The sequence below is a fragment of the Aspergillus welwitschiae genome (assembly GCF_003344945.1).
Source record: "Aspergillus welwitschiae strain CBS 139.54b unplaced genomic scaffold BDQ94scaffold_35, whole genome shotgun sequence".
Classification (NCBI taxonomy): domain Eukaryota; kingdom Fungi; phylum Ascomycota; class Eurotiomycetes; order Eurotiales; family Aspergillaceae; genus Aspergillus; species Aspergillus welwitschiae.
In genome coordinates, this window is record NW_020798729.1 from 214,835 (window position 1) to 235,933 (window position 21,099).

Genomic DNA, 21,099 nt, shown 5'->3' on the forward strand with positions numbered 1-21,099 from the left:
AGACTGAGGAACTCACGCCGTCCCGTCCGTCCGCTGCGTCGTGTCAAGGTTGACAGAGGCATTGAAAGGCCGGGATCGGAAACTATGGCTCCTACTGCTGCTGCTTCTCACTCAGCCTGGAGAAACCAGAGACCCGCCTGTTTGTCCGCTGCTTGTACCATAATGATATGAGAGATGTCCAAGTTGAGAGCCCGAAGTCGGGAACGTCCATGATGTTATTTTGTATCTGATGCGACGTATTGGGATGCGATGATGTTGTTTTTCTGTGACTGCTCAGTCGGTCTCGAGTGGATGGTGGCTAGAGTAGATGCGTTGTTGCAATTGGTCTGGAGATAGACAGTTCTTGGTTTTCTTCCTTTTTCTTTTCCTCTTTCGTTGTTCTATGGGAAGACTCAAACCCAAGAGGGCCTTATGACGGAGAAGTTTAAGATTGGGCTCTGACATCGAACATAAGAGGGTATGAGACCGAGTGTCCTGGAGAAGGATTCCGCTATAAGAGATGAGTGGATAAGAGGGCGAGCCGGTCGATGACATGGCTAATGACTGCCACTTGGAAGTTGAGGTTGCCGATGTTGATGCTAGCAAGCAAGCAATCTGAGCTGGAAGCTGTATCGGTTGAAGGACTGGGGGCAAGTGACACATCTGTCTAAGACAGCCAGTCAACCAGTAACATCTTTTGGTGCCGTTCGAACAAGAATGGAGTAAGTAGTCGTGAAGTGAGCTTTGATTGCTGGGTGCTTCAAGGTGTGCTGCTAGCACCCTTCTTATCGAACGCTGGAAACGCAGGTTCCGTCAAAAGAAAGAGACAACAAGAAAGCTAGGATGACGCTTAGAGAAGCAATGCGCTGATTTCTCGTTATGTCTTGCGGACCGGTGATCCGCCTAGGAGAGTTTGTCGCTCTCAGCAGTACATGTTCCAAACGGAATGCCTTCCAGAAATCTTCGAATTCTTCCCTTTGTTGGAAGAGGTCTCACCCGCGTCTTCGATCAGTTGGAGGACCATTTTGAGGAACGTCGATGAGGTTTCATTTCGGAATGTGCGATTATAAATTCCGTATTCAGGAGCCACAGCGGCACCAACCTAAAGGATCTGATCTATTCGGCATTGATCATCTCCACGCCAGGATCGCTGAGGTTGTGGTTCTTGTCGATTACCAGAGGACCGGCCATGATGAAGAGAGATGATTGCGTAAAGATGAAGCGCAGGACCGGGGAGCGATTATCCCCTGGAAATCATCTCTTCCAGGTTTCTAGAAGGTGCTGTCAGTTTCTCTAGCGCGTAGTAAAACTGTTCGCATTGTGTATATGTATAGTTCTCGTGGAAGTCTTCCTGCACCAACAGGCACGGGCTTGGGAAAATCTTCCTAGAGCCAAGACCACAGTCAGTTCAATGAGTGTTACCACAGAGATCAATACAGTCACCGCAGCGATTATATTCCACAGTAACATCGCAACTATTTGACCCCTTGCCGACCTCGGAGACGCTCAATTGTGTTGGGCAGGCTTCGCAGTAGTAGCTGAAATAACGGGCGAGCATTTGTCTGACCATTATCCGGTACCGGTCCCTGAGGCAGATGTACGGCATGTGAAGGCTCACACCAATCATATGAAATAGTATAGATGGCTCTCGTAGGTGCGCGGAATCAATCCTGCAAACAGATTTGAGTACCGCATTTGGATGTTTGAGTGATAAGTTAAGAACTACTCCGCATGTACCGCAGGTGCCTGGGTGTTGGGTGTCTGGCATTTTCCTGATCATAAGCAGCCTGATCTGCTAATAGATGGCTTTCTCAGTAATTCAATGTAGGCTGAGGTCAAGTTAAACAAGCGTATGGTCGCGCTACCCAGAAGGATTGCTTTACAAAGTAGAGAGAGTTTTCTCGCCTCAATATATAGCTGATTCCTGGTGCTGCCACTATTTGTCATGAGAGATTCACTCAGTAAGTGAATAGCGCGGTGCGGCAGCGACAGTATTCCTAGTGAATTATCCCCAGTGTTACTTTCTGAGCACTGAGATTGCCTCATGTATCATAGCCTTGCTGGTGTGTGAATCTCGACTAAGCTATAATGAAGCGAAGGTGAAAATGCTTTTGATGGCCGGAAACACTGACCCAGCTTTGGAAGTTGAGTAGACTGCTCAGCAACACACAGAAAGCGGATCCTAGCTATACATACCATAGGTATATCGTACTCAAGGATTGATCGATGGGTGCAATCCTAATATTGAGAGAACACTGAACCCAGTGAATGTGGAGCTGCCGTCCCGCATTATGAGCTGCCAGGATCGACACATGCCCACCATTCTCAGTAAGTCGACAAAGATCAGTCTGATAGGATCTTCTCCACTATATCCGGATTTCCTAGCGCTGTTTGCGCTATCGTGGGCCCGTTGTCAGCATGATCTTCTTTCGGGGTTGTTGGTCTTTGCGTCTGCTTTTTCAGGCTGGACAAGCATTGTTCGATGCCACGCAGAAATGGACCTTGGGATTCTCGAGAATCTCCATATGAGCTATGCGTCCCATCTTTGTTCTTGCCAGGCCCTCCCAGCTGATCTTCACTATCTGCTCGAATACTGAGATCCAGCCTCTTGTGTCTTTGGGAGCCCATCTTCCGACCTGCTTCCATCTTGGAGTGTGGGTGTCTGGGTCGACTCTTCCGAGTCCCCGTCTGATAGGGGATGAATACAGACCAAGCTTTTCAAATTAACGCTCAACATTCCCAAGTGTTCATATCTGAGCACCCCACACCAGGCCATTGCCCATAGTACCATATGAGCTTCCTTGCTCATGGCCTAGTATGCCTGAGCTCGGATTTCACATGCCTAGTGCTCTGCTGGGTTGTACCTGTCCCTGAAGAAGAGGAAACAGTGAACGACGGCGACGCGAACGCCCTGTCAAATTCCAGATCTTTACTGTTCACAATATAAAGTTCGTTACCATTTACCGACGGGCGTAAAGGTATAGGCAGCGTTTCGAACAAGGGTAACCAAGACGGACTAACTCCCTACCCGGTGTGCATCGGACCCGATAGACGCGGGCAACATGCAAGCCGAGTTAGACAAAATAGTCAAGGAGAGCAGCATGGCAGACATTGTATGTGTTATAGGTGTAGCAAGATCGATGACAAGCACCAAGTCGATAGATCGTGGATCCGCTCGAATCAGACGCTGCTCGCACACCCTACCGCGCTAGATCAGCGTCGTAGTCTTTGATGCCGAGGTATTGTCAATCCCAGGGTTGTCTTTGCTCCCACCGTATCGAGAGGAGCTGAACAGCATTATTCTGAGGACACCAGGACATTATAATCCTCTGATTGATTTTTTTTTCTGCGTATGTGCTGCTCGATCAAGTTGAGCCAGGTTCACAAGTACTCGAACTTTGTCGCCTGACTCTGACTCGGTAGAGTGGCGGTTACCAGAACAGAAACGCAGTATGCCCGGAGATGCCATGCTTGACCCTCCTTTCCGTTTGTTGCGCTTCTTGCGCTTTGCTAGATTACTTGCGTCGCCTTAAGCTGATTTTCCTAGGGGGATCTCTGCCTGGCCCCATCATGAGCTCCCGCTGCAGTAGAGGCAGCTGAACTTGGGAAGATAGACTGCATGATGTATGTATATACGTTCGATTCACTTCTTTGTCCCGGATGCGGGGGCGGCTCGCAGAGAGCATCGTAGTACGTTGCAGGCCCTGTATTTTCGGGCTAGCTCGCTTGTCACTCCGAAACCAGCCCATCCAAGGCACAGTAGGCGCATAGTCCGGGCATATCCCTCTGAGTGGCTTCACTAGATCTTGAAGTATATAAAGTCCACGTTGTCACAAGCAGTGGGATATTCTGGTACTAATGAGGCCAGACCATCGCAGATTGAGCCCAGGTGCGTTCATGGTGTTACAGGGTAGCATAAAGCGTCCTGTAGATGAAAATAGCTTCCGGGCAAAAGACTTCCTGGAGGAACACCTCCAGTTGTAAAACATGGGTGAACAGTATGTAGCATTCGTAGCTGGACTGTGGCGATACTGTTCTACCTATGGGTCAGTTCGTATGTTTCGAAGCACCAGGTACTTTTCTGCAGCCGGCCACCATCGGTACAGAATCCCACATGGATCAAGCCCCATGCGTGGAGGTATGATCTACAGCCAGATGCAGCTTCCCTTGAACAGCTCTCCCAGACTTTGAGAGGGAGCACTATATCAAGCGGAGACTCCACGGGCCATTTTTCGGTATCTGTATATGTGTAGACATACAAACAGAACACAAACTACTAATCCTCTAGACCAAGAGACTCGGGTGCTAACTTCGTAGCAGGCAAGATAGGATAGTGTTGACTGATTATGGTGAAAGGGTTGATCTCTGAACAAGTTGGATCAATCGGAAGCTGGCTCAGTCCTGTACCCCTTAGGGGTTCTCACATCGCCTTTGGACTGGAATGCCAGGACTTGGCCGGTTCCGCCCAGGATGCTTTCTCAACCACAAGAGTGATCGTTCTTCGTGCGAAACAGAAGGTGTTTCATTCATTGCTGATGTGTTGAGCATATTGCGTGAAGCATGGTACTCTTCTCTTGGCCGAGCCGATGCATGTAATTCCAAACCATACCACGAGTAATTCCTGCTAGCCCCTAGTCTGTCGGAAACAGAACATGGTATCAACTTCATTGGTAAGAACTTGTGTCTAGTATTGTATAATATAGCAGGGTCGGCACTGCGGAAAACACGCAGCATTCGATGATGAGTGTGCTGCTTTGAACGCCTAGGGCAAAAGGCCCACGTCTTGGATGTGGTACGGGCATTGGCGAGTTCTCTGCTGTATAAGTCCGTTTCCTCAGTGCTGTGTAGTAGTATGTGCCTGACGACTTTATTGCCGGGTCTTTCGTATGTAGATGCCAAAGATATTGCAAAAATTCAAGTGATGAGATGAGGCTGTAAGCAAGGTCTGGCTCTTTGTACTCCTTGACTTTCAACTTGATGTGGTTGACACTGATCCACTTGAAGCAGGGCGTGGTATCATATGTGTTCAATCGTCAGAAAGCGAATCCGGCATGATTCTAACGAAACGCCGATACTGCTTAACTCGGCGACGAAGCATTGCCCGAGCATGTCAATGACCGTATCTCGTCCAGAGGGCCATGTTCCCTTCCTATGGCGCGGAGAGCATCATAGGAATTCCATCATACTTCTGGGGTGTCTTAGGAGCCTTGCACTGGACCTAAGCATCAGATATGCGCAGCAGGCATCATGTCGTTGGCTCCAGATGTCTTCGTCTCAGAAGCAGATCGCCTGAGAGTCGGAGAACTAACGATTGGGTTTTGGAGAAGCCATACAAGTTGATCATCGTAGCGGTCCATATCAAGCGTCTGGGATCTGAAGACGATACATATATTATGTATATGTGTCCTCTTGATGAATCTTGGTGATTTGGAACGATAGGGGGAAGAAAGAGATGTTCGATAGATATTTCGCACTTGAGAGTAGAAGTTGATATACATGTAGTAGTATGTGTATACTATCCCTTGAAATCAGGGCCCATGACTGGCAGTGCTGTAATCCAGAAAAATGGAGGAGAGGAAGGGGGACGGAGCCTGCCTTTATAGCCAATTCTCCACCCACATAATCACTGGTTAATGATGCAATTAAATGAACGATTCAGTTAATTCCGGCGATTTAATGAAAAAAATTGGCAACTTCCGATGGGAATCGGGTGACGAGCCGCAGTGACGCCTTGTCTTTCCCCACTGTGGTATCGGCACTGCGTACAGCCAGGGTGAAGAGTCAGGGCTATAAATGGGATACAGCATCATATTGAATACAATAGTAAACATCTTACAGTAGATGAATACGAAGACATTGCATGGCGATGATTATGTGCAATTAGACACCAACGATCTATCTTTTGAACATGGTATGATTGATAAATTACTCGTCATAGTACACCACCTGGCTTACTTTTCCATTTCACTCCGCGCCGTCACTCACCGCGACAAAGCAATGTCATCAATTCTCATAATCATCTTCACTGTCTCAGCAGCCAGCTCGATCGCGCTGGTACTCACCAGGAGCGGCTGCAGGATGTTCTCCTCAGTGATGTCGTCCTTCACGCCACCACTGCGAATGCTGACTCCTGCGTTGTGCTGGCCCTGGGCATGGCGGTGGCGCAGGTCAGTGACCACCTTGATCGAGTTCAGACCGGCATTCTCAGCCAGCGTGGTGGGAATGACCTCCATGGCATCAGCGAATGCCTTCCAGCAGATAGCCTCCGTGCCGGTCAGCTGACGAGCACGCATGGCAAGGGCATGGGCGATCTCAATCTCAGGGGCACCACCACCAGCGATGAGGGCGCGCTTCTTCACCAGACAACGAATGACACAGAGAGCGTCGTGAAGGGAACGCTCAGCCTCGTCCAGAATGAGGTTGTTGGCGCCACGAGCGACGATCGAAACGGTCTGGTTGGCGGCGGCAGCAGGGGTCTTAATACCGGTAACCTTCACATAGCGAGCACCAGACTGCTGCACTTCCTCGACCAGGTCGGCAGTACCCAGCTTGTCCTCAGTGAAAGAGTCGATGTTGGCAACGGGCTTGCAGCCCAGACTCTTGCAGAGGAACTCGACCTCATCACGCTCGATGTCCTTGACGGCCAAAATTTTGAGACGAGAAAGGAAGTGGAGGGAAAGGTCGTTGACGGCATCACGGAGGATGGACTTCTGGATCAGAAGGACATTGCACTTGGTCTTCTGGATCTTCTTGACCATGTTGAGGAGGTATTGGCGCTCTTCCTTGAGGATCTTGTCCATCTGGCGGTAGTCGTTCACAACAATCTGGTTCTCCATCTAAAGCCATTGTTAGTATCCTATTCCAATGTCCGAAAGATCATCAACCCTACATCAGGCTTAGGCGGGCTGAGCTGGAACTGAATCAGACCTATCCGGGCCTTCTCAATTCTGGTAGGACCGCCGCTGCTCTTGATGACCTGCTGGTTCAGAACCAAGCCATCAACCATCTCACTGTCCTCAATCGTTCCGCCAACCTTCTTCACTATACGGATATTGCGGAGGTCCACGTTCTCGGCGGTCTTGGGGTCGACAACCTTCAACACGGAATCCACGGCCATAGGGCCGAGGAGGCCGGAGTGCTGCGAAACAATCTTGGAGGAGAGGGAGGTGGAAGCAGCCTGAAGGAGGGTGGAGCGGTCCGTCAGGTTGATGGGGCGAGACATGTTATGGAGGATTTCGACAGCGGCGGCAGCGGCTCTTTGGAAGGACTCCGAGATGACAGTGGGATGGATACCCTTTCCAAGCAGGCGCTCTGCGGCACCGAGCAGGCTGCCGGCAATAACGACAACGGACGTGGTACCATCACCAGCCTCGACATCCTGAGCCGCACTGAGATCGACCAGCATCCTAGCGGCGGGGTGCATGACGCTCATATCCCTCAACATGGTGTTTCCATCATTGGTCTGCGGGGGTTAGCGGGGGGTGTGTGTCGGTATACGGAGAGGTGATCGTACGATGATTGTGTTTCCCTTGGGTGTTTGGATCTATTACTATGTTAGCCACGGGACCTCCATGTTAGTAGACATGTTTCCTACCATCTTGTCCATACCCCTGGGTCCCAAAGACTGCGTTGCGGTTAGCCCCTCATTTGTCATATCGATATCGAAGCAAGCGTACTGTTCTGATGGCATCGGCGACGGCTAATGGCAATTAGCATTCGAACCCCTGAGCACTTCCCGAATAGATACATACCTCTAGCAGCCAAGATGTTGGACGTACGGACGGCCATAGGCTTCTCCTTGTCCTGCAGTCTATCAGAAAACGGTCCACACGTATTTCTCTCCGCAAAAAAGACGCACCTTGAAAGCATTGTTGCCGGGGGCCGGCTGGGAGGCTGTCGACGCCATGATGAAAGTAGCTACGATATAAACACCGTAGATTGATGAAACTGAGAAAGATAAAGAAGGGTGGGTGAGGCGAGGGGATCCAGAACCTGGAGGCGGCTCTGGGAATTTCTTCGGTGTTGCGTTTTGGGCGGTGTTGCTGCTGGGCTTGGCGGCCACTAGCGTCAACAGCTCGAACCGCAACAAGCTGAGCTCACCACATCACTCTTCCATCTATCAAGCTCCATCTCACCACCACGCCCTTCATTGCCTTTGCACCTTTCATTCAACCTCCCCTTATTTATCTCCACGAATACATTTCTCAACTGATTTGTTACTCCTTCATCTTACCGTCTTGCCACATATCCTCCCGTCACCATGCCTAGCGCCACGGGAGAGAACTGGGAGAAGTACAAGAAGAACTTCGCCGATGACGAAGAGCCAGAGAAGAAGATCACCCCTCTTACAGACGAGTAGGTGATCCCCGGTGTTTTATCAGCATCGATAGTGGTCGGTTCCCGCATCTGGATGGCTAACTGGCCGCAGGGATATCCAAGTATTGAAGACCTACGGTGCCGCTCCGTACGCCACGGCATTAAAGAAGCTCGAAAAACAGATCAAGGACAGACAAGCGAGTGTAAACGAGAAGATTGGCGTCAAGGTATTCAGGTCTGCGATATACGTCATACCGGACACGTCTGACTAGCTGCTTAGGAATCCGATACCGGTCTTGCGCCTCCACACCTTTGGGATGTTGCTGCGGACCGACAGCGCATGGCAGAGGAGCAACCGCTGCAGGTAGCTCGTTGTACAAAGATCATTTCGGATGAGAAGGACTCGGATAAGAGCAAATATGTTATCAACGTTAAGCAGATCGCCAAGTTTGTCGTCAACCTTGGGGAACGCGTGAGTCCTACGGATATCGAAGAGGGCATGAGAGTCGGGTATGACCCTGCAGCTTTGCTATGCATCTTCCCATCTAACAGATGACAGTGTCGACCGCAATAAATACCAGATTATGCTACCTCTCCCTCCCAAGATCGACCCCAGCGTGACGATGATGACTGTCGAGGACAAGCCCGATGTGACGTACGGCGATGTCGGAGGATGCAAGGAACAAATTGAGAAGTTGCGAGAAGTCGTCGAGATGCCATTGCTATCGCCAGAGCGCTTTGTTAACCTCGGTATCGACCCGCCGAAGGGTGCTCTGCTCTACGGACCTCCCGGAACTGGTAAGACACTTTGCGCTCGAGCCGTGGCCAACCGAACCGACGCTACGTTCATCCGTGTCATTGGTAGTGAGTTGGTGCAGAAGTATGTTGGTGAGGGTGCTCGGATGGTCCGTGAGCTTTTCGAGATGGCCCGAACAAAGAAGGCGTGCATTATCTTCTTCGACGAAATCGATGCGGTCGGCGGTGCTCGTTTCGACGACGGAGCGGGTGGTGACAACGAAGTTCAACGTACCATGTTGGAGTTGATTACGCAGCTGGATGGTTTCGACGCACGTGGTAACATCAAGGTCATGTTCGCTACCAACCGACCGTCGACTTTGGACCCTGCCCTGATGCGTCCTGGTCGTATCGACCGTAAGATCGAGTTCTCGCTCCCGGATGTCGAGGGCCGTGCCAACATTCTCCGGATTCACGCCAAGAGCATGTCGGTGGAGCGGGACATTCGGTGGGAGCTGATTTCGCGTCTGTGCCCGAACGCTACAGGAGCTGAGCTCCGGAGTGTTGCGACAGAGGCGGGCATGTTTGCTATTCGGGCGCGGCGGAAGGTGGCCACGGAGAAGGACTTCCTGGCCGCGGTGGACAAGGTGATCAAGGGTAACCTGAAGTTCAACTCGACGGCGACGTATATGCAGTATAATTAGGCGGTATGGGTTGATTACATTGCATGGCTGGACGGATGTGTATGATCATACATGACATTGGTGATTCAGTCAGTCTACGATGGGATCTATAATATGATTGTGCAGTTATATATGACAGTAATGGTCTGCTGGTCGCACGGCATATAAGCTACTAGTACAGAGCACTAGTAAGTATAAAGTGCATGGCAACCTACATCATCAGGCAAGTAAGGGTCGTAGTACGTAGAGTTCCGTTGCATGCACGCCCGGCAACTTCGGAATGAGGTCAACACAGAGTTTGGTAGGGGTTTAATGGCAGCAAAATGTCACCAGAGAGGCATATTAATCCGGGACGAGACTACTAGTAGAGAAACCCTGAGCTGGGAAGCCGATCAACCCCAGCAATAATAGTCGTCCTCCCCAGGCCGGCCGTGTTGCTCCGGAATTCTTCGCGCGCTGCCGGGTTAAAAGAAGACCGGCCACGTGCCTGTGCGGCCTCGGCCAATGACAGGCTGCCGGCTGCCCGAGGTGATTACCACTGCGCGGCATCTGATTGGCTCTCTCGGCCCCGGTCCTCCCCGTCGGCAAGTGAATCGCTGATTATGTCAGCCGGACTCTTCGCTCTCTTCGCCAGAACCGACGATCCAAAAGTGCAGCTCGCAAAGCATCACCGGCCTTGACCTCGTCTCTCCTCTCCCCTCCCCCGTCTTTTTGTGCCGCTGGTTTCCCTTCCTCCACCACATCTCCCCTCCTTCGGACTCATTGGAAAAGTGTTTCTTTTCTCTTGATCCGTCACCATGAGCTCCTTGGGCTTGCGGAGCCTAGCTCCCGCATCGAAGGTCTGTATCCGACTTCTTTTGCCGTGATGCCGAATTCTGGCTCACCATATTCTCCTCTATCCTCAATGGTCTTACTGACTCGTCTTGTTGGCGCAGATTTCCCGCGCTTTGGGCCAGAGACGTCTCTTCTCCTCTTCCCGCCCGGCTGGTACGCATTGAACTCGCACATCCGCCCCTGCCTACGTTTGCTAACTGGTCCCTCCGCTAGCCCGGATATTTGGCAACGGCCCTCTGCGCGCCAAGGAGGCCGAAGGCTTCATTGCTCAGAAGTACCCTATCATTGTAAGCTACTATGTGGATATATCTTGTGGGAACGATGGTCGCTAATGCAATTGCAGGACCACGAGTACGATGCCGTCGTCGTCGGTGCTGGTGGTGCCGGTCTGCGTGCCGCTTTCGGTCTGGCGGAAGCTGGCTTCAACACTGCCTGTGTTTCTAAGCTCTTCCCCACGAGATCTCACACTGTCGCCGCTCAGGGTGGTATCAACGCCGCTCTTGGAAAGTGAGTTGCCCTGTATTGACTCCATTGCGAGTAGCGCTAATGGTCTGGCTTGCAGCATGCACGAGGATGACTGGAGATGGCACATGTACGACACCGTGAAGGGTTCTGACTGGCTGGGTGACCAGGATGCCATTCACTACATGACCAGAGAAGCTCCCGCTAGTGTTCGTGAGCTTGAGGGCTACGGTTGCCCCTTCTCCCGTACCGAGGACGGCCGTATCTACCAGCGTGCGTTCGGTGGTCAGTCGAAGGAGTTTGGAAAGGGTGGCCAGGCCTACCGTTGCTGCGCTGCCGCTGACCGTACCGGTCACGCCCTTCTCCACACCCTCTACGGACAGTCTCTCCGCCACAACACCAACTACTTCATCGAATACTTCGCCCTCGACCTTCTGATGGAGGACGGCGAGTGCCGCGGTATCATCGCCTACAACCAGGAGGACGGAACCCTCCACCGTTTCAAGGCCCACCACACCGTCCTGGCCACCGGTGGTTACGGACGTGCCTACTTCAGTTGCACTTCTGCTCACACTTGCACTGGTGACGGTATGGCCATGGTCGCCCGTGCCGGTCTCCCCAACCAGGATCTGGAGTTCGTCCAGTTCCACCCCACTGGTATCTACGGTGCTGGTTGCCTGATCACCGAGGGTTCCCGTGGTGAGGGTGGTTACCTGCTCAACTCCGAGGGTGAGCGTTTCATGGAGCGTTACGCCCCTACCGCCAAGGATCTGGCCTCCCGTGACGTTGTCTCCCGTTCCATGACCCTGGAAATCCGTGAGGGCCGTGGTGTCGGTCCCGAGAAGGACCACATCTACCTCCAGCTGAGCCACCTGCCCGCTAAGCTCCTGCACGAGCGTCTGCCCGGTATCTCCGAGACCGCCTCTATCTTCGCCGGTGTCGACGTCACCAAGCAGCCCATCCCCGTCCTGCCCACCGTCCACTACAACATGGGTGGTATCCCCACCAAGTACACCGGTGAGGTCCTGACCCAGGATGAGAACGGCAACGACCAGGTTGTCCCTGGTCTGTACGCTTGCGGTGAGGCCGCTTGTGTCTCCGTCCACGGTGCCAACCGTCTGGGTGCCAACTCTCTTCTGGATCTGGTTGTCTTCGGCCGTGCCGTCTCTCACCGTGTCCGTGACATTGCCACCCCTGGCAAGCCCCACAAGGAGCTGAGCTCCGACGCTGGTGCTCAGTCCATTGCCGACCTGGACTTCGTCCGTACCGCCGAGGGTCCCAAGTCCACCAACGACATCCGCAGCGCCATGCAGAAGGCCATGCAGTCTGATGTTTCCGTCTTCCGTACCCAGGAGAGTTTGGATGAGGGTGTTGAGAAGGTCACCGCTATCGACCAGATGTTCGACCAGGTCGGTACCAAGGACCGCAGCATGATCTGGAACTCGGATCTTGTTGAGACCCTTGAGCTTCGTAACCTGTTGACCTGCGCGTATGTATTCCTGCAGAATTTGGTAATGTTGGATGTTGGCTAACTCGAGTTATAGTTCCCAAACCGCCATTGCCGCCGCCAACCGTAAGGAGTCCCGTGGTGCCCACGCCCGTGAGGACTACCCCGACCGTGACGACGAGAACTGGATGAAGCACACCCTCACCTGGCAGAAGAAGCCCCACGGTGAGGTCAAGCTTGGCTACCGCGCCGTTGAGCACAACACTCTCGATGAGAACGAGTGCAAGTCGGTGCCTCCCTTCAAGCGTGTCTACTAGACGCGATGTATCAGCCTAGGGGATGGTGGAGGAAAAGAGCGTGACGAAAATTCGACCGTGTTTATTTGTGTGTTCATATGTGTATATCCAAGGTTTCTTTCCAGGCGATGAGTTTGGTGTACTCACGTGTATTGTCTTTTATAGCCGTTTACTACATCCCATACAATGGAGTTTTTGTGTTGAGCCACAGAGCGCTGTCTTCGTGCTAATGTCTTGCTGCAACTGGTAACTACATGTCAAAGGAGGGCTGGCGTCAGCGCTCGAATCCTCTTTGATCCTGCGGTCGAAGACAAAGAAACTTCATGACCCGCAGGGGGGCTTTTTCTTAAAGAACCCCTTAACGAAGAACATTGACCATAGACCCTCGCAGGATTCTCCAACAATAGATTCTAGTACTACCACTTCCGACCCTGTGGCAAGCAGGCGACCTTCTCGATCGGTCTTAGAGCTATTAAGACCGCAACGATGGATGCATCGGATTCGCCCCATGGAAAACATCCGGGTCCCTTGTCTGGACGGGGCGGAAATCCATCTCTTCGCGAGCTTCTCGGTTTGAGTTGGAAACTTTACCCACTGCGGGATGAGCAGAACAAAGAACGGGTTCAACATTCTGGACGGCGTCGCCCACTGTGGCTGGCACTGACTAAGTTTGCCTTCAAATCTTCAAGGAAACTCGATATTTCATCGCCATCGGCACATGTCGGTGAACATCAGATCATTACTTCGTTCGTTTAGATCTCTGACACTCGTTAAAAATTACCGTGCCCAACTATTGGGCTTTATTTGTTGTTTTTCAAGCGATATCTGCAGTGCTCGCAGCATGGCCCGTCTCGCTGTCCGCCAGAACGGGTCTTGCCCGGCCAATGCGCAGTGGTATGTCTGCGCTGCTGGTGGGTTCAAGGGCTGCTGTTCGGTCGATCCGTGCACGACGGGGGTTTGTCCGGATGAGAGTGGCAGCAGTGGCAGCAGTGGAAGCAGTGGAAGCAGTAGCAGTTCTTCTTCGGTGAATTCTGTTCCTGCTACGAAGGATGGGCCCGTGACTTTGACAACTTTGGTTCAAGAGCCTGCCACATCCATAGTATTTACTTCCTCTACATCGTCATCATCATCTACTCCTATTTCTTCGTCAGAAACCAGCACAGAGGCTCCATCATCTGTAAGGAGTACATCGACAGCCTCAAGAGCTTCTTCCACAACGATGGCCACAACCACATCCTCAACTCCAAATCAGGATCCTACCACCACACTCTCTTCGACAACATCAACACACTCTTCTCAGTCCACCACTACCCAAGCCAGCCTCGCAACATCCCAAGGCTCAGGCACATGGCACCCCACCGCAGCCCTAATAGGGGGAACAGTGGCCGGCGCAGTAGGCCTCCTCCTATTCATCATCCTACTAGTATTCTGCGTCCAGCGTGCTCGAAAGCGAAGACACCAGACATTTATATTGCTACGATGGCGCAGTGGACATAACAGCAAACCTGAGCCACCAAATGGTATACATCCTCAGCTTCACCCTGACCATCATATCCATACATACAGTAGTAGTAGACTAACCTATCGCCAGGGACCTCTCCCCGCCCACCACCAACAGCAAGAACCAGAAGAAGAAGCGCCTCCCCCCTACCTAAGTACACTCATCACACTCACACCCACAAGTACAAGCACGGTCACAGCCACACACCATCCCTCCCCCCCTTTACATTCCCCGACCCAGCACCCTCCTACCCCTACAAAAAGAACCGAGCCGCTGAGCTCAGCGACACGGGATTCTACCGACCTCGTGCTGAGCTCCCCGCTCAATCATCTCGGGAATTGATCAATATACCCCCTGAGAGACGATGTCGATGGGACTGTGATGGTGGGGATGGGGCCTCGGATATGATTGTTACGGCTGATGGGGCGGTCCTGAGGGCGACGATTAAGACAGTGGAGGCGGAAAGTCCTTTTGCTGTCTATGATGATGATGCTAGGACTACCACTAGGGATGAAGGTCCGCCGCGGTATTCTGGGATTGAGTATGGGATGAGCGGAGGGTGTAGGGTTTGGGAGGATGATAAGAATAGGATATAATATCACTTGGTAGTAATCTCTATGATAGTGCTGTGGTGCAGTGCAATGATGTATATAATGAGGGAATAATAATATTGGTCAAAAGTGAAGATCATAGTAACTGATTCGAGACGCTGCTATACGCTGGAGAAGTCTTTCCACTAATCATGTCGGACCGTGTACATAAATCTACGGATTGTCCCCCAAACCTTAAACTAATGCATAAGACAGCTATACAATCAGCCTGAGCAGGGCAATAGCAACAACCCTCTACTCAAAAACCATAACATTCCTCGTCGCACCCAGCCCCTCAACCACCACCTCAACAACATCACCATCCTTAAGATACTTGGGCGGAGTCATCCCCATCGCCACCCCCGACGGTGTCCCCGTCATAATAACAGTCCCCTTTTCCAACGTAGTCCCCTGGCTAAGAAAGCTGATAAGATGAGGCACATTGAAAAGTAGATCATTGGTGTTTGTATCCTGGCGGAGCTCGCCGTTGACCAGCGTTTGAAGACGCAGGTTATCGGCTGCGCCAACGAGCTATTTACCGTTAGAACTGACACTTAGAGGATCTTAATAAAGGGAAATTGTGTGTATACCTTAGGAGACACCAAGACCGGACCAACAGGAGCGAATTTTATCAAATCCCTTACTGAAGCACCACTGGGGCACGCCCCCGGCCTTCAGAGGATCCTTTTGCCAGCTGCGACAGGATATATCATTGGCGGCGACGTAGCCGGCTATGTACTCGAGAGCGTTTTCTTTGGGTATGTTTTTGCCCGTTTTGCCGATTACAATAGTCTTTTTGGGGAAACAATCGCCGTTAGATGTTTCTTTCGTTCACTGCACTGACATGCGAGATCGAATAAGGGATTTAGTCGGTGAACGTACCAGCTCCCCCTCATAATCTACCGAGTCCTGGGCAATTCGGGGAATAGCAATATCCTCATTGTACGAAGCAATAGAGGTGTTCGGCTTGATAAAGAGAGAAGGATGAGGTGGAGGCGTGCGGCCACCCTCTTTGACTGGAATGGAAAGTTAGCCCTACTCTGCTGGTACCAACTGAGTCCTGCACTTACTATGAGCCATATAGTTCAACCCCACGCAACGAATGATAGGAACATCCTCTGGTCGAAGAATGCCCAGAAGTTCTTTAACTTGCAAGCGACGAGAGCCTGGGGTAACAGAGAGAGGGCTGTCTCCCACATACTCCTGAGCGAAAAGGGTTCCAGCGAGGCATTCCTCTGTTAGTTTCGTGATGTCGCTGATTGCTGGTTCTCCGAAGCATACTTCTCCGGTGGTGTCGATAAATCGGATGAGGCGGGACCAGGACATTGTGATGATTAGTTATTTGTAGCGTGCAATGTGCTTGATGGTTTGTTCTTTTCTTTCAGGCATTATGTATGGGCGGCTTATGTATGTTCCATATATGGCAGTTGAGTGTTTGCTCCGATGAAGCCGAACTTTCCGTGCTTCCGAATGTCGCGGATATCGGTAGCGTTATGTATCAGACCTACTTTTCAATATGGTGGATTCCGGTCATTCCGATTGACACGGGATCATCGATGATATCATTACTTGCTAATAAAGCCTTGGATAATTCGAATGAAGCCGGCCTCTCGGCGGCAGCATAGGATGATACTACTAATTTTCGGGGGGTTCGGAAAGACTGGAAACTTTTGATAGATATCATATAGCTGAGGTTGGCACAATGACCCCGGGTTACTCAATGGATAGTTACCCACTATTTTTTACGTTATCCGAGGGATTTATCTCTTCTGCTATTATTGGTAGCAGTCAGTGGCTAACTAGGTTGAAGTAATGAGCCTCGACTATCAATAACATCATGGCAACCAAGTATAGTTTATATAGAATGATAGGTAGTAATGTCGAGTGATATGCAAATAGATAATCACTCACTTATCTGATATCGTTTCGCATGCTTTTGATGCATATCTCAGTCTATATGGGAATTTTGAGTTGAGATGTGGGTAAATACAGTATTTAATGGAGAGAAGGGTGGCAACTACGAAAGCCAAACCCCAAGTTCAGGAGAAAAACGGCTGAAATGATATACATGCTCCTGGACAAGTCTAAAAGATAAAACAGCTGGTGAAAGCTACAATTTGTTCACATATAAGAAGACAGCAGACACAGCATTGAAGTGCCTTCCCAATAATAGTAGGCTGCACAAATCACATTCCAGACCTTAAGCCTGTCTGATAAACCCCAACGACTCCAGCATGGGTCGGTCGTTAATCGCAAAAAGATAAGCAGGCTCACCTGACAAACATACATGTTGAATTTGACACCATGCAGGCACAGCAAACGTATCCTTCTCTTTCCACTCTATCTCAAGTGCCTCTCCCTCTGCCGTTACAAGCTTAGAATAGCCCTTACCGCATTTAACATGATATAGAAACGAGCAAGTCTCCCGCCGAGGAACAGTGGTGTAACCCGGACCCAACCGCTCCGCTTGAGCACTGATAGTATCAGAAAGATAACTCTTTCCCTTACTCTTATAGTGATAAACTGCGTATGGTAGATTTGCGCCGTCCAACTTAGCCTGCACGTCCCGCCAGGGGAAGCGTATGGGGCTGTCTTGGGTGTCCCTAATAAATAAATTTGCTTCAGTTAGACAAGACCTATTTTCACTCTAGCTTCTCCGGAACAGGTAACTCACAACGCAGGGTAACGACTCTCTGTGTACTCCTCTGCGAAATTCACCGGGAACCGTCGAAATAGCGGCAAATCCAATCCATCAAGCCAGAGCATGGGAGCCTTGCCCTCATTACCGTGATCATGCCAGCACCACGAAGGAGTCAGGATCACATCCCCTGTCTCCATCTGGATCTTCTGGCCTTCAATCGCCGTGAACCCGTCATTGCCTTCGATAATAAAGCGAAGCGCAAACGCAACGTGCCTATGCGCGGGGGCTGTTTCTCCGGGAAGAACAAGCTGCAGGCCTCCGTAGATGGTGTCTGTTGTGTGAGGGGCATCTTTGTTTGCGTAGATCAGTCAGTATATACAATTATACCTTAGCCCTCTGAAAGAGTCATAATGGGAGAGGAGAGGAAGGTATCATCATACCCATGTTAGGGTTCACCAGCATCAGCACTCGTCTCTCGGCCTCCTCCGCAGTAATGATGGTTCCGGATTTCATCAGATCCGGGCGAAGCTGATCGTATCGCCAGATAGCTGGCACGGCGCGGGGATTGGGTTTTGATGGCACCATTTGACCGAAGACCGTCCAGAGAGGTTGGTAATTCTTGCTGTGGGCGGATGCTTCGAATTCTTCTCGCAGAGAGGTAGATGTCTGCTGAGGCGTCGCACTCATCTTGGATCTATTTGGTTGTTCGTCGGTATCTTTGGGGAAAGTATGTCAAGGGACTGGATAAGAGATGTTTGACATTGATTCTGCTCCATTCTGTTCATGCTAGCGCAAGGTGGGAGCATGTATATAGTAGTAGTCTGGGCTGTTCATGTGGAGATGTTGTGCATGGTGCCGTAAACCCGCTCTTCTGGAACTCGCGGGGGTGAATTACATCTGGATTACTGCGGGGAGGAGCGGAGAAGCCAGGCATGCGTCTTCCGAATGGCTCGGGATGGAGAGAATTACCAAGCCGGTGTATCCGTGTATTCCGAGTTCGACCTATACCTACGCTCGATATGGCACCTACTGCATCTGAAAGCAGATTACGCATCTTATTTGGCTACATACACAACGTCTCAGTGACCGGGCATAGTCACAAACGATCTAACATTATCCGGGCTCTTAACCCAAGATGGCTTCACCCCAGCGAAGAATTCCACTTGAGGAGCAAACCTCTCCAATCTGAGCAGATTCACTCGTCAGTAAACTGATTCAAAGAAGAGCAAAACGCTGCACTCACCCGTCATCAATGAGGGCCGCACGCACAATGACATTTTCGCCCGCATGATTCATAGGAACTGTCCATAAGGTACAGCCGCATTGGGTACAGAATTTCTTATGTTTTTCTGCTCCACTGGTGGTCTTGGTAACAACCCAGGTGCCGACGTATCCGTCGCCGCTGCCTTCAATGTGCAGCTGGCTTCTATGATATTTGGCGCACTTTGATATCCGAGTTATTGGCAATGCTTTTTTTATAACCCGGGGGAGAGTAGAGATACGTACAAGCTGGTATGGGGCTCCAGAGTTCTTCACACAATCTTGGCAGTAGCAGATGAATACCTTCTCGGGATTGCCCTGGACGCTGAATCTCACTGTCGTGCATAGACAGCTTCCGTGAAGGGTACTGTTTTCCATGTTCTCGGATGTGCCTGCTTTAATCATGATGATAGGCTGTCTCCAAGGTTCCTTTGACCGCGGCGGGCGAAATAAGTCAATCTTGTTATAGTCGTGTCATATATCTACTTCCGTGAGTAAGTGAGGCTTGAAGCCGCACTTTCCGAGTCTTCCGGACTTCGGTTGAACTAATACAGGAGCGCTAGCATATTCCATGTAGTGAAAAGGTATTAAGAGTGAATTTTTTGGCCCCATCATGTCCTTGTTCGTCGTTGAAATTGACTCGAAATCTTTAAAATCGGAAAGTGACACCGAGTACGACTTCATCACATCATTTATTCTAGGAATCTAGGATATGGGGTTAGTACTACCATGCTAGGCATCAACCGAGGATGATGTAGGTAGCTTGCTCATAAGATTTAGCTATCAAGCCTTTCGAGCCCTATAGTAGGTCATCTGAATTGAACACTGCGATCTTCATAAAAGGAACGTTTTCAATGCCTTTTTGTTTAATCTTCTAACAAGCATCTGATTGATTCACTTGAAACATTTCAATAGAACAATATAAACGTCAGTCCCAGAGAAGCACAGGCTTCCAAACACGCCCTGCTTTCATGTCACTGACTGCCAAGTTGATATCAGTGACCTTATAAGTCTTCTGTAATTTATCCAACGGCAACCGTCCCTTTCGATAAAGATCGATCATTAATGGTATAAACTGAACGGTGCATTAGAGCAACTTCAGTCCAATCTGTTCTGGCCCACTTACAGTCTTAGAATATGCATTGCCTTGATGACACCCGATATACGTCTTGCAGTTGATCAACATATCAAATACGTCAATTGACGCTTTAAGACCGGCCGGTGGTCCACCAACAGTGACCGCCACTCCACCAGCACCCACCAAACTGACCATCGAGTTGACCACCGAAATCACACCCGTGCAATCGATGGCCGCATCAATCCCCTGACCGTGGGTAATTTCTGCCACACGGCGTTCCAGATCCTCCTTGGCTGAATTGATCACATGCGTTGCTCCGAGCTCCAAGGCTATACTCAGCTTTTCGTCGGCAACATCTACAGCAATAATAGTGTCAAGTATTCCGGGACAATCTTCGGCTCGGACTTTTGCCGCCATGATTGCTGCCGCCCCTACACTGCCCAAACCCAAAACCAGGAGGGACCGGGCCTGTCGTTCGATCGGCCGGACGACTTTAAATATAGATCCAATACCCGTTTGAAATCCACAACCAAAGGAGCAGAGCACGGAGAGTGGTAGGTCCTTGTCCACTTTGGCACAACACGCTTCCTGAACCACCGCTGGATTGCAGAATGATGACTGGCCAAAGAAGCATGTGCTGATGGTGCCTTTCAAGCCGTCATCGGATATGACAGTCTGCGATCCGTCCGGCCTCTGGGATCCAAAGTTGCGCGCTCGTATATCTGAGCAGTGAAAGGTCTTGCCAGCTCTGCAGCTTAGACATGTCTTGCAGTAATTATATGAAAGAACCACATGATCGCCGACAACTAAATCCGTGACGGCTGAGCCAACAGCACGAATCACACCGGCGCCTTGGCTTGTATGTTATTATCCCTGCCAGCGTGGAAAGCTACTAAAGGGGACTGAACCGTACCTTCATGGCCCAGGATGGCGGGAAAGGGGACGGGAATCTTCCCACTTTGGACAACCAGATCCGTTTGACAGATACCAGTTGCCTTGAGCTCTACCAGAACCTCCCCGCTTTGCAATACGTCTAATTCAACGGTATTTGACTGGAAAGGTGCTTGTTTCTCGGGGACAATGAAGGCTTTTGCTTGGACCATGATGGGCAGGCAAGTCTAGGGAGGAAGTTGAAGCGGGGTTGGATTCATGGAGTAGCGGGAAGTGGGGGATATACAGGGTCTGTTTTCTGTTTCCCCAGACGTCTTACCAAAAATTCATCTAAATTTACTAAGCAATTAGATCGTAAAACAACCGAATGGTTGTCTACTTCGGAT

The 21,099-nt window shown here is 50.7% G+C and overlaps 8 protein-coding genes across 8 annotated transcripts; 2 read left to right on the top strand and 6 right to left on the bottom strand.

Moving 5' to 3' along the window:
- Window positions 1–2,322: 2,322 nt before the first annotated feature.
- On the bottom strand, window positions 2,323–2,625 carry BDQ94DRAFT_173673 (uncharacterized protein; the record flags this gene model as incomplete). The annotated part of the gene is made up of 1 exon (XM_026772207.1): window positions 2,323–2,625. The coding sequence occupies one exon, from the start codon at window positions 2,623–2,625 to the stop codon at window positions 2,323–2,325; it is 303 nt and encodes a 100-aa protein (XP_026622686.1).
- Window positions 2,626–5,704: 3,079 nt separating this feature from the next.
- BDQ94DRAFT_150184 (chaperonin-containing T-complex subunit CCT4) lies at window positions 5,705–7,977 on the bottom strand. Its single transcript, XM_026767532.1, has 7 exons — window positions 7,838–7,977; window positions 7,731–7,782; window positions 7,656–7,678; window positions 7,574–7,603; window positions 7,493–7,522; window positions 6,869–7,441; window positions 5,705–6,815 (listed from the first exon to the last, which is right to left on the bottom strand). The coding sequence occupies exons 1-7, from the start codon at window positions 7,883–7,885 to the stop codon at window positions 5,961–5,963; spliced, it is 1,611 nt and encodes a 536-aa protein (XP_026622687.1). The 5' UTR covers window positions 7,886–7,977; the 3' UTR covers window positions 5,705–5,960.
- A 116-nt stretch (window positions 7,978–8,093) lies between these two features.
- Window positions 8,094–9,931, top strand: rpt1 (proteasome regulatory particle base subunit RPT1). The gene is made up of 4 exons (XM_026767533.1): window positions 8,094–8,334; window positions 8,408–8,522; window positions 8,576–8,805; window positions 8,855–9,931. The coding sequence occupies exons 1-4, from the start codon at window positions 8,240–8,242 to the stop codon at window positions 9,732–9,734; spliced, it is 1,320 nt and encodes a 439-aa protein (XP_026622688.1). The 5' UTR covers window positions 8,094–8,239; the 3' UTR covers window positions 9,735–9,931.
- Window positions 9,932–10,377: 446 nt separating this feature from the next.
- On the top strand, window positions 10,378–12,960 carry BDQ94DRAFT_150187 (succinate dehydrogenase [ubiquinone] flavoprotein subunit). Its single transcript, XM_026767534.1, has 6 exons — window positions 10,378–10,552; window positions 10,649–10,700; window positions 10,761–10,834; window positions 10,891–11,054; window positions 11,110–12,498; window positions 12,554–12,960. Exons 1-6 carry the CDS (start codon window positions 10,511–10,513, stop codon window positions 12,771–12,773), a joined length of 1,941 nt encoding a protein of 646 aa, XP_026622689.1. The 5' UTR covers window positions 10,378–10,510; the 3' UTR covers window positions 12,774–12,960.
- Window positions 12,961–15,098: 2,138 nt separating this feature from the next.
- BDQ94DRAFT_161916 (fumarylacetoacetate hydrolase family protein) lies at window positions 15,099–16,169 on the bottom strand (the record flags this gene model as incomplete). Its single annotated transcript, XM_026769460.1, has 4 exons — window positions 15,099–15,374; window positions 15,444–15,635; window positions 15,726–15,859; window positions 15,914–16,169. 4 exons carry the CDS (start codon window positions 16,167–16,169, stop codon window positions 15,099–15,101), a joined length of 858 nt encoding a protein of 285 aa, XP_026622690.1.
- An 874-nt stretch (window positions 16,170–17,043) lies between these two features.
- Window positions 17,044–18,171, bottom strand: BDQ94DRAFT_161917 (cupin domain-containing protein; the record flags this gene model as incomplete). Its single annotated transcript, XM_026769461.1, has 3 exons — window positions 17,044–17,479; window positions 17,518–17,833; window positions 17,925–18,171. The coding sequence occupies 3 exons, from the start codon at window positions 18,169–18,171 to the stop codon at window positions 17,044–17,046; spliced, it is 999 nt and encodes a 332-aa protein (XP_026622691.1).
- Window positions 18,172–18,563: 392 nt separating this feature from the next.
- On the bottom strand, window positions 18,564–19,149 carry BDQ94DRAFT_173678 (GFA family protein; the record flags this gene model as incomplete). Its single annotated transcript, XM_026772208.1, has 3 exons — window positions 18,564–18,669; window positions 18,728–18,927; window positions 18,991–19,149. 3 exons carry the CDS (start codon window positions 19,147–19,149, stop codon window positions 18,564–18,566), a joined length of 465 nt encoding a protein of 154 aa, XP_026622692.1.
- Window positions 19,150–19,672: 523 nt separating this feature from the next.
- On the bottom strand, window positions 19,673–20,925 carry BDQ94DRAFT_182203 (NAD(P)-dependent alcohol dehydrogenase; the record flags this gene model as incomplete). The annotated part of the gene is made up of 3 exons (XM_026774081.1): window positions 19,673–19,819; window positions 19,871–20,673; window positions 20,736–20,925. 3 exons carry the CDS (start codon window positions 20,923–20,925, stop codon window positions 19,673–19,675), a joined length of 1,140 nt encoding a protein of 379 aa, XP_026622693.1.
- Between the last annotated feature and the right edge of the window lie 174 nt (window positions 20,926–21,099).

What these genes read in the sequence shown, in the direction of transcription:
- rpt1 (XM_026767533.1), top strand. Translation starts at nt 8,240, where the DNA reads ATGCCTAGCGCCACGGGAGAGAACTGGGAGAAGTACAAGAAGAACTTC. An exon ending in ATCACCCCTCTTACAGACGA is followed by an intron (nt 8,335 to 8,407) that starts GTAGGTGATCCC and finishes AACTGGCCGCAG; the next exon opens with GGATATCCAAGTATTGAAGA. An exon ending in GAAGAGGGCATGAGAGTCGG is followed by an intron (nt 8,806 to 8,854) that starts GTATGACCCTGC and finishes AACAGATGACAG; the next exon opens with TGTCGACCGCAATAAATACC.
- BDQ94DRAFT_150184 (XM_026767532.1), bottom strand. Translation starts at nt 7,885, where the DNA reads ATGGCGTCGACAGCCTCCCAGCCGGCCCCCGGCAACAATGCTTTCAAG. An exon ending in CAACATCTTGGCTGCTAGAG is followed by an intron (nt 7,679 to 7,730) that starts GTATGTATCTAT and finishes AATTGCCATTAG; the next exon opens with CCGTCGCCGATGCCATCAGA. An exon ending in CCAGGGGTATGGACAAGATG is followed by an intron (nt 7,523 to 7,573) that starts GTAGGAAACATG and finishes ACATAGTAATAG; the next exon opens with ATCCAAACACCCAAGGGAAA.
- BDQ94DRAFT_150187 (XM_026767534.1), top strand. Translation starts at nt 10,511, where the DNA reads ATGAGCTCCTTGGGCTTGCGGAGCCTAGCTCCCGCATCGAAG. An exon ending in GCCTAGCTCCCGCATCGAAG is followed by an intron (nt 10,553 to 10,648) that starts GTCTGTATCCGA and finishes TTGTTGGCGCAG; the next exon opens with ATTTCCCGCGCTTTGGGCCA. An exon ending in CGTAACCTGTTGACCTGCGC is followed by an intron (nt 12,499 to 12,553) that starts GTATGTATTCCT and finishes CTCGAGTTATAG; the next exon opens with TTCCCAAACCGCCATTGCCG.